At 34.4% G+C, this 14110-nt stretch overlaps 3 protein-coding genes across 3 annotated transcripts in view; 2 read left to right on the forward strand and 1 right to left on the reverse strand.

Moving 5' to 3' along the window:
• The first annotated feature begins 1662 nt into the window (after positions 1-1662).
• On the forward strand, positions 1663-2524 carry LOC143193749 (mitochondrial import inner membrane translocase subunit tim16-B). The gene is made up of 2 exons (XM_076400102.1): positions 1663-1971; positions 2029-2524. Exons 1-2 carry the CDS (start codon positions 1742-1744, stop codon positions 2183-2185), a joined length of 387 nt encoding a protein of 128 aa, XP_076256217.1. The 5' UTR covers positions 1663-1741; the 3' UTR covers positions 2186-2524.
• On the reverse strand, positions 2197-3005 carry LOC143193748 (uncharacterized). Its single transcript, XM_076400101.1, has 4 exons — positions 2848-3005; positions 2671-2797; positions 2522-2615; positions 2197-2469 (listed from the first exon to the last, which is right to left on the reverse strand). Exons 1-4 carry the CDS (start codon positions 2911-2913, stop codon positions 2337-2339), a joined length of 420 nt encoding a protein of 139 aa, XP_076256216.1. The 5' UTR covers positions 2914-3005; the 3' UTR covers positions 2197-2336.
• A 77-nt stretch (positions 3006-3082) lies between these two features.
• The window catches only part of LOC143193752 (uncharacterized), a 103140-nt gene continuing 92112 nt past the window's right edge, over positions 3083-14110 (forward strand). The window contains exons 1-8 of the mRNA XM_076400104.1: positions 3083-3239; positions 3298-3457; positions 3515-3646; positions 3706-3985; positions 5552-5737; positions 6714-6812; positions 9567-9747; positions 9807-9975. Coding sequence (XP_076256219.1) covers positions 3112-3239; positions 3298-3457; positions 3515-3646; positions 3706-3985; positions 5552-5737; positions 6714-6812; positions 9567-9747; positions 9807-9975 — 1335 coding nt within the window. The 5' untranslated portion in view covers positions 3083-3111. The remainder of the gene's footprint in view (positions 3240-3297; positions 3458-3514; positions 3647-3705; positions 3986-5551; positions 5738-6713; positions 6813-9566; positions 9748-9806; positions 9976-14110) is intronic.

A 14110-nucleotide genomic window follows, 5' to 3' on the forward strand; every position in this document is an offset into this window, starting at 1 on the left:
ACTATTAGTCTACTAATTAGAACTGTTTTAGTGATGCCACATCTGTCTTATTCAATACGATGAATAAAGATGAGTACACCTATAGTTTTTGACTTTTTGAAGCATCATCTTCATTTTTACATCATAAATATTATTTAAATTGTTTATCACTTTTTAATTTAAAATTTATTATATTACTATATTATTTACTTCTATTTTCTTTTAAATCAAAGATTGACATGTCAAAATTATTTGATATGCTGCTGTGTCACTTTGACGTATTACATGACAACATGACGAAAAAAATATGCATTGTAAAGAAGACCATGTAGCAATCCGAGTAGTTCAAATAATACACAATTACAGTGCACAATGTATGATTGCGATCCATCCAATGTATAACCTAAAATGACGTGTTTTTTTAAACATCTAATTCATACTGCGGGAAACACGAAGAAAATTATTAGATAACAATTCAAAATGTCACATATATATAAAAATGTATTTAAACATTATAACCGTTTTTCTAATAACCAGTGTGATAACACAAAAAATACTTTTGTAACAGTATATTTGGTTGCAGACGTATCAGCCCCTATCAATTATCGTCAGAAAAAATCAGTTATACAACTATTATCATATTTAATCATGCATAAAGCAATTTATCATTCCACTAATGATAAAAAAAGCATTTACCATAGGCTACTTATCATATTAAACTTTAAGATTCTAGTTTATTAAAAAATATGGATAATAACCATCAATTAAATCTCAATCGATATACTGAGTAATGTATGCGTGGCGCCAATACCACATATATTAATAATACAATTGTAATTTACCCCTATTTGAAAGAAATACCGCTTAGAAATAATATAATGCGATTTACATAAAATCACTCCTACAATTGTTTTTTGCGTTAGACCATTAAAGCATGTAGACCATAGATATTAATAGTTTAAAATAAATGTATGGTAAAAATGAGTATAACATATTGATTTAATTTGCAAAAGAAATTTAAAGTTAGAAAATGAAATTATTAAATGAAAATTATTTTAATTTTCTATATCTTTTGACTACGCTATTATTATTACTCTACGTATTTTATAGTTGGTAATATGAACCCATATATTAATATCTAGTGCAGCAGAACTGCAACGTTACCTTTTTTCATAACAAAAAAAGCATAGTTAAAATGACTTACTTTAAATAAAGTTAATAACACCAATTAAGTTATTAAAGTAAACTTTACTCCATTTTATTTATTGTTATAAATAATGCTACGATTAAAAAATTATGCAAAATATAGTTGTCTTAATAGCGCTTAAATATTGCTTTTGCTTCATAAAATTTACATTTTTAAATTGCCATTGAATACCGCTATTTCTCTTTGTCATAAAAGCAAATTTTTTTACCCCGTTATTTACAATAATCTTCGAAAAATAATTATTGCCAGTCGGCCTTTGATGTCCAACGGAAAGAGAAACTTATAATTATTTCGATAAATCCCAATCAGGTCTTCAAATAGAGAGATAATATATTTATTGAAATTACTGATCTGCCTTGCGTCATCTACCGACATGTTCTGTTAATTAAACAGTTATCCTATAAGAAATCTGTATCTGCTTTTTGCGCCATCTATGAACTATATTAGATATCTGTTGGATAGTTAGTCAATATCACTCGAATGACAAGAAGTCTTTTTGAGGTTATATTACATCCGTACAAATTGTAGCAGTTTAAATGATTAATAGATATAGAAATGGCCAAATTTCTAGCTCAATTAATAGTTGCCGGTGCTCAGGTGGTAGGTAGGGCCTTTGCCAGAGCTGTCAAACAAGAAATAGAAGCCTCCCAGCAAGCCGCTCAAAGGTTAAATAACACAAGAACTAGAAGTGAAAGAGTAGCAAATCAAAAACTAGGATTGTCTCTAGAAGAAGCCAAGCAAATTTTAAATGTTAGCAAATTAACTAGGGAAGAAATTGAAGAAAGGTAATAGTGTATGTTATAATGGAATTCTTTATAAGAATGTACTTACTACCCTTTTAGATATCAATCATTGTTTAAAGCTAATGAAAAAACATCATTATACTTACAATCTAAGGTGGTTAGAGCAAAAGAAAGGTTAGATCATGAACTCATGGCTGAATCCCAGAAAAAGTCACAGAACCCTAAGGAAGATATAAGTAGTGGAAATGCTACGTAGTATAATAAAAGTTCTGTTTAGTAGAAACAAGTTTATTCTTTGTTGTTATAATATATATTTTAAATATAAATAATATTACATAAGTGGACATTACTTGAGGTGTAATATTTAGCTACAATTGATTCGAATTATACTATTGGCAAGATCGAGATCATCGGATGAGGCTTGGTCCATCTTGTACCTCTGGTGACTTGTGTGTACCATCACAAAAGGGTCTAGAACTGGTTTGCTTACAATTACATAACCAATAGTCCTTTGTTTCCTCAACAACAAATCGAACAGGTCTATTGCAAAATTATTGTATTATTACAGATAAAAAAATAAATAATGTCTTACTTTTGTACAATGTTTAATTGTTGCATTTTATGAGTGCCATCACAAAATGGTTGCTTGTGACTTCTACCACATAAACACCATGAGTACTTTTTACCTACAATTGAAACATATTTGAATTCATTTTTCCAATATACAACTAACAAACTAACCTGCTTCTAATGTTATCCTAAAGGGCCTCTTTTCATATACAATTCCATTTTCCGTTTGTTTATCTGCAGAAATCACTTGGTCTAATTTATTTTTTGGAAAGTCTGATGATTCTTTTGAACTGTATGGCTAAAATTGTTTCTCAACAGATGTAAAAAACAAACATATTAAATACTTACCCTCAAAAATAACGACCTTTTGTACATAGGACGATATCTAAATAAATGAGAAATTGTTACGGGCATTATTCTGTTCGCTAAAAGGTAAAAGGTTATCTATTTAATTTTTTCGAAATTGAACCTAATGAAATATTGGGTTAGGATTAATTTAACCCGTGTTGAACTTGTTTATATGGTTATCTAACAACGAGGATGTTTTGTGTTTTATGGTAACAGAAATGTCATCTTTTAAACTAAATTTTTTTTATATTTGGATTCGTAATAATGACCACGCGTTCGATTCTGCAGGTTTTCGAAAACTATCAAAAAGCACGATTAACTTTCGTACAAACTGTAGCCGATTTGGCTTTGAGATCGCAAAACAATGAAATAATGAAAAAAGCGAATATATTAGGAAAGTTTGCTGTTTGCTATGTAAGAAACATGACGTTTATTGAAATAATTTATTGCAGATTTACTGAAACCTTTGGTAAATGATGTTGTGCCGGCTATAAAACAATGCGCTGCGATCGCTTTAGGTCGTCTTGTTCACAGCGACTCGGATATGGCCATGGAACTAATAGAAATCGGATTCTTGCCAACATTGCTACAAAATGCTACTTCCGGAAATGTATGTTACCAGTGTATTGCGTGATGTTTTGTGATTCAATATAATTTTGTGATGTAGAAATATCAGAAAGCCGCTGTGCTGTTTGTGTTACGCTCGATTTGCAGACATAACGAGAAACTGGCCGAAATAGTTGTCAAAAATGGCGGGCTTCAAACATTCGTCTACTGTTTGGAAGATTTTGAACCTACTGTGAGTAGTTTGCTGATATTTAATCCATTTTTGGTGTGTTTTTGATGTTTCGTCGTCAGGTTAAAGAGTCAGCTGCTTGGGGCATAGGCTATATTTCGCGGCACAGTAAAAAATTGGCTCAGGAATGTGTCAACAACGGCATTCTACCTTTGTTGATGCTCTGCCTACAAGAACCTGAGATCAGCCTGAAGCAAATAGCAACCAGTGCGGTGGCGGACATCGCTAAACATTGCGAGGATCTGGCAATGTGCGTTGGCGATGCGGGTATAGTTCCGCATCTGGTGAATAACTTGCGTAACAGCGACGAGAAATTGAAGCGACAGTCTTTAGCAGCTCTGAGTAAGTTTTGTCTTAGTTTTACTGTTACATAGTGTGAACGAGCTGGTTTCCTTTTAATAACGATATATTATATTTTGATAAAATAAAATTAAAATCATGAGCTATATAAACGTTTTTTTTTGTACGAAATAAATTCTGCAATGCATTGTTTAGGCCAGTTAACAGGTCAATTGAAAAGTCCCCGGCTTACCACAGTAAAACACAATTTTTTTGGCAAAATTAGTTTTTTTAATTCAACATAATTCCCTTCAAGGGTGATGCATTAATTATAGCGAGCCTCCAACATTTCGATACCATTTTTGTAGTACGTTTTGCCCTTTGCTTCAAAATAGCCCTCAGTTTCGGCGACCACATCTTCATTCGACGAAAATTTCTTGCCAGCGAGCATTCTTTTGAGATTTGAGAACAAGAAATAGTCGCTGTGGGCCAGATCTGGAGAATACGGTGGATGAGGAAGCAATTCCAAACCCAATTTATGAATTTTTGCCATCGTTTTCACTGACTTGTGACACGGTGCAATGTCTTGGTGAAGCAGCACTTTCTTTTCCTTCAGATGCGGCCGTTTTTCGGTGACTTCGTCCTTCAAGCGGTCCAATAACGCTATGTAATAGTCGCTGTTGATGGTCCTCCCTTTTTCAAGGTAGTCAATGAAAATTATTACTTGCGCATCCCAAAACACAAAGGCCATAACCTCGCCAGCCTACTGTTGCGTATTTCCAGGCTTTGGAGCGGGTTCATCGTATCCAGTCCATTCGGATGACTGTCGATAGGACATCAAAGTGAAATGATGGAGCCATGTTTCATCCATTGTCACATATCGACGCAAAAATCTCGGGTTTATTACGCTTGATCATCATCAAACACTGCGCCGAATCATCAACTCGTCGTTGTTAATGGTCAAAAGTGAGTTCGCGCGGCACCCACTTTGCACAAAGCTTTCTTATACCCAAATATTCGTGAATGATATGATGTGCACGTTCAGTTGATATATTTAGAGTGTCTGCTATTTCATTTACGGTCACTCAAAGTCATTTTGTGGATTTTTTATGTTTTCGTCGGTAACAACCTCTTTTGGGCGTTCACCGCGTTCACCGGTTCGGTGCTCATTTTACCACTTCTAAACTTAGCATACTAATCCTTGATGGTTGATTTTCCTGGGGCAGTGTCCGGAAACACGGCATCAATCCAAGTTTTTGCTTCAACTGTATTTTTCCCTTCAAAAAGCAATAGTTTATCAACACGCGAAATTCCTTTTTATCGATTTTTTTCACAAAAACAAAAGTTTCTTTTCACTTAAAATGCTATAATTCACAATCACCTCTGTCAAATTTATACACGCACCTTTTGAGGGTTAGGTCTAACTAAACAACATATATGAATTTAATTCTAGTAGCGCCATCTATGTGTCAGGCCGGGGACTTCTCAATTGATCTGTTATGTGATCCTGCACAGCCTTATTACTGCTTTAAATGACTTAATGCTTACATAAAGCATAATTTTATAAAGCGAAGGACGTCAACGCCCTGATATACTAACAAATATGTTCTTTGTGATTTTGTGCCTAAGGTGCTATTGCTAAGCACTCCAGCGAATTGGCTGAAGTCGTCGTCGAAGCCGAGATATTTCCGACGGTTCTGCAGCATCTGTCACATCCCTGTCCAGTCGTGCGTCGAAATGCCGCTGCCGTTATCAGAGATATATCGAAGCAGTCGCAGGAACTTACACAGCTGGTGGTAAACAGTGGTGGAATTGGTAGGCATACTAATTACAAGTCAAAAACTGTCAATTTTTAACTTATCATTACATCCGTTCATCACATTTACTTTTCACCACTCATCACTACTTTCTACAAAAAATCCTTTCTATATTGTTGGGTGATCATTGAAAGGCACGACTCATACATTGTCTTAAGTTCTGTTCAGTCAAAACATTTGAGACCTAAGTTATACCCAACAAGAACTTGAAATTGGTCCATTTGCGGCTAAGGCCTGATAATAATTGTTTAAGTAGTTTTTAGTTGAAATTCAAGCTCTTGTTGCTTTGTATTGAGTTATCATCCAGTGGGGATTGCAATTCCACATCTTCCATAAGTTAAAAGTTCACAATTATTATCATAATACAAAAATCCTGACCACAGAATACTTCCCCCAGTTCTCAAATTTGTAGGGATATTGTTAACTACATTTTAACCAATAAATCCTTAAAAAATCACACTTTTATAAAGATATATTGCCCACATGCACAAAAGAAAGTTTCCAATCAGTTTTAAAAATCCCTACAGGATCAAAACTATTATATAGCCTGTTCAAAGTTATTATTTATATACGTCATTTAAATTTGGGACATCAAAACGTCGCAATGTTGCCGCATCAACTCTGAGTTTTAGTTCAGTTTTGCTTTGCAATACAACAAAATTCTAATCTACATAAAATAATTGTACAACAATAACCGCCACAATAGTTTATAGGTTAGTATTATAACCTCTTACTTATCACTATTGCTTTCAAGAATTTTGAATCCGTCCGACAACACGACGACTTTGACAGGCTGGAAAGTGTTCGAACTAATCAGACAGCATTGCGTCTCTTTTTAAATAGAATAAAATGAGAAGGAAAATATTGTCTGATTCTGAAACGAATTTGCAAATTGCGGCAGGCAATACATTAAACATCTTGGTGGCATATGTATAAAAAAACTTTGAAAATACTATATCTTTTTCGTTCTACAGCGGCTCTATTGCAAATAATCCTGCAACAGCCGTCCAAAGAATTCGATCTCAATAACGATGCCAGAATGCCCTGCGTTACAGCTTTGGGATTTATTGCAGGTACTACAACATCTTTGTTCTTTTATGATTAGTATCGTATTTGACATTTGTGTTTCTGATAAACTGTCAGCAGATGGCACTAGCTGCATAGTCAGTCTGTCTCTTATAGACATTAAAATAGGTAAAAATTTGTAATAGCAACAACTAATGTTCTAACTAGTAATAACGTTCGTACTAATCAACTTAATTAATATAAAAAAATTGGTGAAAATAACTGTTTAATAAATAATATGACAATTGGCAACATACACGATTGACAATTTGACGTATAATACAGGCTCAGTATTACCAACGTTAATAATTGACATATTTATTGCTACAAGAGTCTAGTTTGGAGAATCCCGAAATGAGCACAAAGATTTGGATTCGCAACGTTGCCAGTTGTTGAAAATTATACGTATATTTAAGGAATATAATATATATCGAATAAATCATCTTGCGTTCACAAGTTAAAAGGTTTTTGTATATTTTTCGTCCCCTATAATTTTACTTATTTTATTTAACAAGCATACATTTGTCTTTAAAATTACTCAGTAATGAACTCCTCTCTCAATTCATTCAATAAAAGCAAGGAATGCAATACAGATTGATATACATTAATGGCTATATTCAAAGACAAAGGTAGGTATGCATTAAATTTACACTAATTAAATATCTAACGCGTTCCCAACTACTACATTTGCTCATCATATACGAAGTTTGGAGAAAGGGGTATTTACCTTTATCATGGAAGCAATCACTCCTGGTCCCTATTCATATGCCAGGTAAACCGCGACATTCAGTCTCTAGCTATAGACATATTTGTGCAAAGTACTAGAGCGCATGGTCAGCAATAGGCAGACAACATAATTAAAAGACAGAAACTACTAAATGATCGCCAGCTGGGCTTCATAAGGGGATACTTAACACTCGATCACTTGATCGGATTTCAGGAGGATCTCTGTGTAGCTTTCAACTCGGGACAACAGGCGACTGCTGTCTTTCTTGATTTGAAAAGGGCCTTTGACACCATTAACACCAATAGCATCCAAAGACGACTATTGTACAGGAAAACGGGGGGAAATATATAGATTTATTGCCTTCTTTTTGGCTGACAGATGTTTTCGGGTCACAGGGAATGGTGTAATTTTATCGCCTTACCACCAGATGAATGGAGTATCTCAGGGCTGCTGTATCAGTCCGTTATTGTTTGTCGTTACTATGAACTCAATAAACGAGGTTGTCCCGGCTCACATCAACGCTAGGATTTATACGGATGGTGTAATTATATATCACAGACATTCAGATCATGAGTATAGCCAGCACCTCCTACAGAACTGCCTCAGTGAAATACCTATATGGGCTGAGCAAAATTGTCTAAAGTTCTTAGCTTTCTGTCTTTGTTCTTAGTTCTTATTCGTAAGTGTCCAATTTTGCAGACCGAGGAACTGCCCACGGACGACTATCTTAATAATGGATGGTAAGAATTTGGCAAATAAATAGGAACATAAACTCCTTGCTCTGGTATTTGACCATTGGCTTTCACACATAAACTACATTAAAAGCAAATGTTTATTAGACAAACGCTTACTTAAGACTCTCTCTCCAATCACTACTGGGGAGCACATCGAACATCTTTAAGCAATATATTCAAAGCATTGACAAGAAGTAAGCTATGACAAGAAGAAGACTATGGAAGTCAGTGCTATATCACTGCAGTCCCCTTCTATGTGAAGAAACTAGACCCAGTTCAAAACACCAAAATTATTTTGAATGACCGTAAACTGAAACGGAATGAAATAGGGCAGACACTCTAAAGATATCGACTGAGCATGTACATCATATCATTCTCGATTCTTGATCTCATTTGGGTATGAGAACGTTCTGTGCAAAATGGGTGTCGCGCGAGCTCGCTTTTGACCAAAAACAACGACGAGTTGATGATTCGGAGCAGTGTTTCAAGATGATCAAGGCTAAAAAACCCGAATTTTTGTGTCGATATGTGACAATGGATGAAACATGGTTCCATCATTTCACTCCGAAGTCCAATCGACAGTCATACGAGTGGACTGCACACGATGAACCGCTCCAAAGCGTGAGAAAACTCAACACTCGGCTGGCAATGTTATGGCGTTTCTATTTTGAGATGCGGATGGAATAATTTTCATTGACTACATTGAAAAAGGAAGGACCAACATCATCAACATAACAGACTATTACAAAGCGTTATTGAGGAACGTTTCAAGGACGAAATGGCCGAATAACGGCCGCATTTGAAGAAAAAGAAAGTGCTGCTTCACCAAGACAATGCACCGTGTCAAAAATCCATGAATTGGGCTTTGAATTGCTTCCTCATCCACCGTATCACCCTTGAAGAGAATCATGTTGAATAAAGAAAAACTAATTTTGCCAAAACAATGTGTTTTACTATGGTAGGCCGGGGAGTTTTCAATTGACCTGTTAGTACCAGAGTTCTATGCAAAATGGCTGTTGTAGTTCCGATGGATTTTACCCCGCGATTGTTTGTAAATGACAGCATCGCAAAATCAGCCGGAAAGGATTCTTCAGAAATAGCCACTATTTTTAGTTAAAAAGATTTCTAAATGTATTTATGTTTAAATGTATATGGAGGTCATAGATATATAAAATATTAACTACAAAATAAATCAGCATTAAGTATTTGAAATAACTATTATATTTATTCAATACAAATACTGATTGAAGATTCTTGATCTTACTGCACATTTTAGCATTATAGCTTCTTTGCTTTATTAGGACATTCTCCGCAGTTATCCATGACGGTGATCGGTTGCCGCACAGTTCAGTCTCTCGTGGGGATTCTGAACTCATCAAGCGACGACAGCCTGTTGACCGCCACCACCTGGGCTCTGGGCCAGATCGGCAAGCACAGCCCGGAGCATTCCCAAGCCGTGGCCAGCACCAACGTGTTTCAGAGGTGGTCCCGCGAAGAATTTACTCGAATTGCCACGTTGTTCCTCCTTTATTTTGATGCAGGTTGATGGAACTGTACGAGAGACCGGAATCATCAGCCGACTTGAAAGCGAAGTGTCAGAACACCCTCAAGTTGTGTCTCCAGAACTGTCTCCTGATCTCCGCCCTAGAGCCGCTGCTGTTCCAGGCTCCTCCGGAGATTTTGAAGTATGTCCTCGGCCAGTACAGTAAGGTAAGTGCGATAATTACCACCGATCTATTATAAGTTGAAAAGAGAGAAATTTATTTAAGCCAATATCTGGTTGCCTATTCTGTGATCATATTATTTTAATTTACTCCAAACTATTGGGTTTTTATTGATTTTTTTTACATATATAAAATGAAATGAAATATTGAACCGTTTGACTTATTCCAATTATTTATAAATATCAAAAGAATTAAGCATCAGATATTTGTGATTTCCAGGGCTAACACGAGTTTTCGTGTTATGTAGTTATTCTCATACTCTCTTGTGTTTAATCTTGTAAATCAAATACAATAGTATTCCTTAAGAATTTCTCAAAAATGCTGAATTTTTTAATGTTCACTGTCTTTTTGAATAGTCGTCAAGATTTGGATGTTTTAAGGTTTTTGTTAAAAAGAATATATTGTGAAACAAATATAAAAGTTTTACAAAAATATTCTTAATAATATCAATTCTAATATACAGAATATAAAAAGTTTGTAAGATTATATCTGGATAATATTCGGTTGCATAACCATTAGCCATACATTTTACTATATTCCTGTTTATAAGTATTTTGTTCCTGTTATATTGATATGTATTAATTTGGGTAAAACCTTAAGAAAATTGAGGATATAATTCAAAAATTATTGCTGTTGTGTTATCTTGTGAAACATATTGTTTTATCATGGATTTTGATGGTGTACCAGATTTAATGTGTGACTTTTTATCTTCGATTTATTACAATACGGTTACTTATCACCACTTTGGCTTCAAGATATGTAGAATTAAATCCGCCTACTTTCGAGTCATGATTTCAATGACTTTTACACGTCTAGAGATGGTCTATTAGTTATTGATTAAATATTTAATAAGTCCACAGTTCTTTTGTTTGACTTGGAGTAACGCCTTCAATTTCTCATCTTCACGCTTTTCAACGTCACCTTATTGGGACCCTCTGTCTGTCTCAAAAATGCTGATATCTTTTATTCCCCAAAAATTCCTATGATATCCCAAAAGCACTTTTATTTTCCTTATCATTCACTATTTTGCCAGGTTTGTAGTGGACACTCTATGGCCTCATTGCCTTTTATATTTTATATAATTATAAATATCATAGTAACATTAATGTTGAAATATTTCTTCTAAATCTTCGAATCTAAAACAAATACTAAAATATATGTTGCCATTTTATTCTGTGCTTGAGTAAGAGACATTAATAATCTCTTAACTAATATTTTTTAACTTAATACAATCCTATATGTAGTTAAAAAGAAATAAATTATGAAACAATTATAAAAAATTCACAAAATATAAAAAGTTTGTAAGATTTTATCAAGATAATACTGGGTTGCATAACCTCTAGCCATCATTTTATTCTATATATTCTCGTTTATTAGTCTGGAGTACCGCGTGCAATTTCTCGTCTTCACGTTTTCTTTTCATCGTCATCTTCTTATGACTATTCTCTCTCTGTCTTTCACATCATCTATGAAATTAGATTTATTATTGTTATTATCTATAAGAGGTAGATGATCTTACATAAACTGTTTATGTTTTACAGTATGAATTTGTATACTTGGAAGTATCATATCGAACAGGACCAATCAGATCAAGGTGAATTAACTCATATAGACCTCATTAATCATATAGACCTCATCATATAAAACTTCATATAAATTACATGAAAGAATATAGAATATATTCGAGAATATATTTTCTTAGATTCAAAAATTAACCTAAAACATGCATTAAAATTTATTGATAAGTAATAATAAGAAATAAGTGAATAAGAAAATTATTCGATATATATATATATATATATATATATATATATATATATATATCGAATAATTTTCTTATTCACACAACTGATATATCTTTTTTTTGCATGAATGCATTTTTACCCAAGATTTAATGTATTAAATGCTTCTCATACACTTGTTTGTTGGTTTGACAATACTCACAACTAAATTATTTTATTTATTATTATCTACCATATAAAACTAAAATCTAAACGGTCCAAAAACACATAATAATATAATACTTAATATGTAAAGTAGGCGAATAAAACAAATACAAACGTTTTATCCCAACTTCTTAACCTTACTTATAAAAAGACAAAAAATTAATAAGTTCGGGTAATATAAAAGTATAAACAAAATAACGATAAACTAAGAATAAAACACAACACGGCAACTAAAGAATATAAAAAATGGCTTTATATTCGATACAAACAAACCGGTACTATTAGAGATCATATTAATTTCAGCGCTAAAACAAAAAATGGCAATATTCTGCTGATTGGCAAGGTCGCAATATGAGACGGTAACAGCCGAAGTTTTCCGAGGTTTTCCGGCCACTGTCTTGAGAGTGGCCACTACTAGAATTTCACTTACTTTTAAATTAATATTTTCAATCGATACTAGACGATTCAGGCAGAAATCGTCAAATGTCAATATGATACGTATTATTTGTAGTGTTATTTGAGCAACAGTTATAAAACATGCCTACTTTGATATAAAAGATGCCTCGTTTTTGGTCTAGACAAAAATTACTGGGCATTAAATTTGAATACGCGGTTGTTTCTTTTGTTAAGATCCGACAAATTACATGCCGTTAATTGTGTTTACACAATTATTCAGTCAATTACGGCGTTGAGTTACATAAGTGAGCAATAACGATAAAAGGCGGGCAAATTTGGGCTTGGTAATTGAACTGTGGCGGGCGATTTTACCGCAAAAAATATCATTAGAAAAATATATTTTAATGAAGGGAACCGATTGATATAATCCACGATGCGGTGTCCTTATTCGTACGTATTTTATTGTTGTTCTGTTTTATGAGGTGTACATAACAGGTCAATTGAAAAGTCCCCGGCCTACCATAGTAAAACACATTTTTTAGGCAAAATTAGTTATTTTTTATTCAACATCATTCCCTTCAAGGGTGATACACTGGTTATAGCGACTCTCCAAATTTTCGATGCCATTTTTGTGGTACGATTTGTCCTTTGCTTCAAAATAGGCCTCAGTTTCGGCGATCACCTCTTCATTTGACGAAATTGTCGTCCCAGCGAGCATTCTTTTGAGATCTGAGAACAGGAAATAGTCGCTGAGGCCGAGATCTGGAGAATACGGTGGATGAGGAAGCAATTCGAAGCCCAATTCATGGATTTTTGACACGGTGAATTGTCTTGGTGAAGCAGCACTTTCTTTTTCTTAAAATGCGGCCGTTTTCGGCGATTTCGTCCTTCAAACGGTTCAGTAACGCTATGTAATAGTTGCTGTTGATGGTCCTTCCTTTTTCAAGATAGTCAATGAAAGTTATTCCATGCGCATCCCAAAATACACATGCCATAACCTTGCCAGCCGACTGTTGCGTTTTCCCAAGCTTTGGAGCGGGTTGATCGTGTGCAGTCCACTCTGATGACTGTCTATTGGACTTCGGAGTGAAATGATGGAGCCATATTTTATCCATTGTTACATATCGACGCAAAACTCGGGTTTATTATGCTTGATCATCTGCAAACACTGCTCCGAATCATCAACTCGTCGTTGTTTTTGGTCAAAAGTGAGCTCGCGCGGTACCCACTTTGCACAAAGCTTTCTCATACCCAAATATTTGTGAATGATATGATGTACACGAGAAGTTGATATCTTTACATTCGATTTTAATTTACGGTCATTCAAAATCATTTTGTGGATTTTTTAAATGTATTCGTCGGTAACAACCTCTTTTGGGCGTCCACTGCCTTCACCGTCTTCGGTGCTCATTTCAACACGTCCCAACTTCAGCATACCAATCCTTAATGGTTGATTTTTCTGGGGAAGTGTCTGGAAACTCGGTATTAAGGCAAGTTTTTGCGTCAGCTGTATTTTTTCCCTTCAAAAGGCAATATTTTATCAATACGCGAAATTACTTTTCATCGCTTTTTCTTCTTTTTCCAACAAAAGTTGCTTCACTCAAAATGCTATAGTTCACATACTAATGATCCAACAGCTGTCAAATTTATACACGCTTGTTTTGAGGGTTAGCGCTAACTAAACAACATATGGATTCAATTTTAGTAGCGCCATCTATGTGTCAGGCCGGGGACTTTTCAATTTACCTGTTATATAAAAGCTCGATGTATATAATTTTG

Source organism: Rhynchophorus ferrugineus, unplaced genomic scaffold (assembly GCF_030347505.1).
Source record: "Rhynchophorus ferrugineus isolate W39M unplaced genomic scaffold, kcgeb_rfMv2 rfM3, whole genome shotgun sequence".
Lineage (NCBI taxonomy): Eukaryota > Metazoa > Arthropoda > Insecta > Coleoptera > Curculionidae > Rhynchophorus > Rhynchophorus ferrugineus.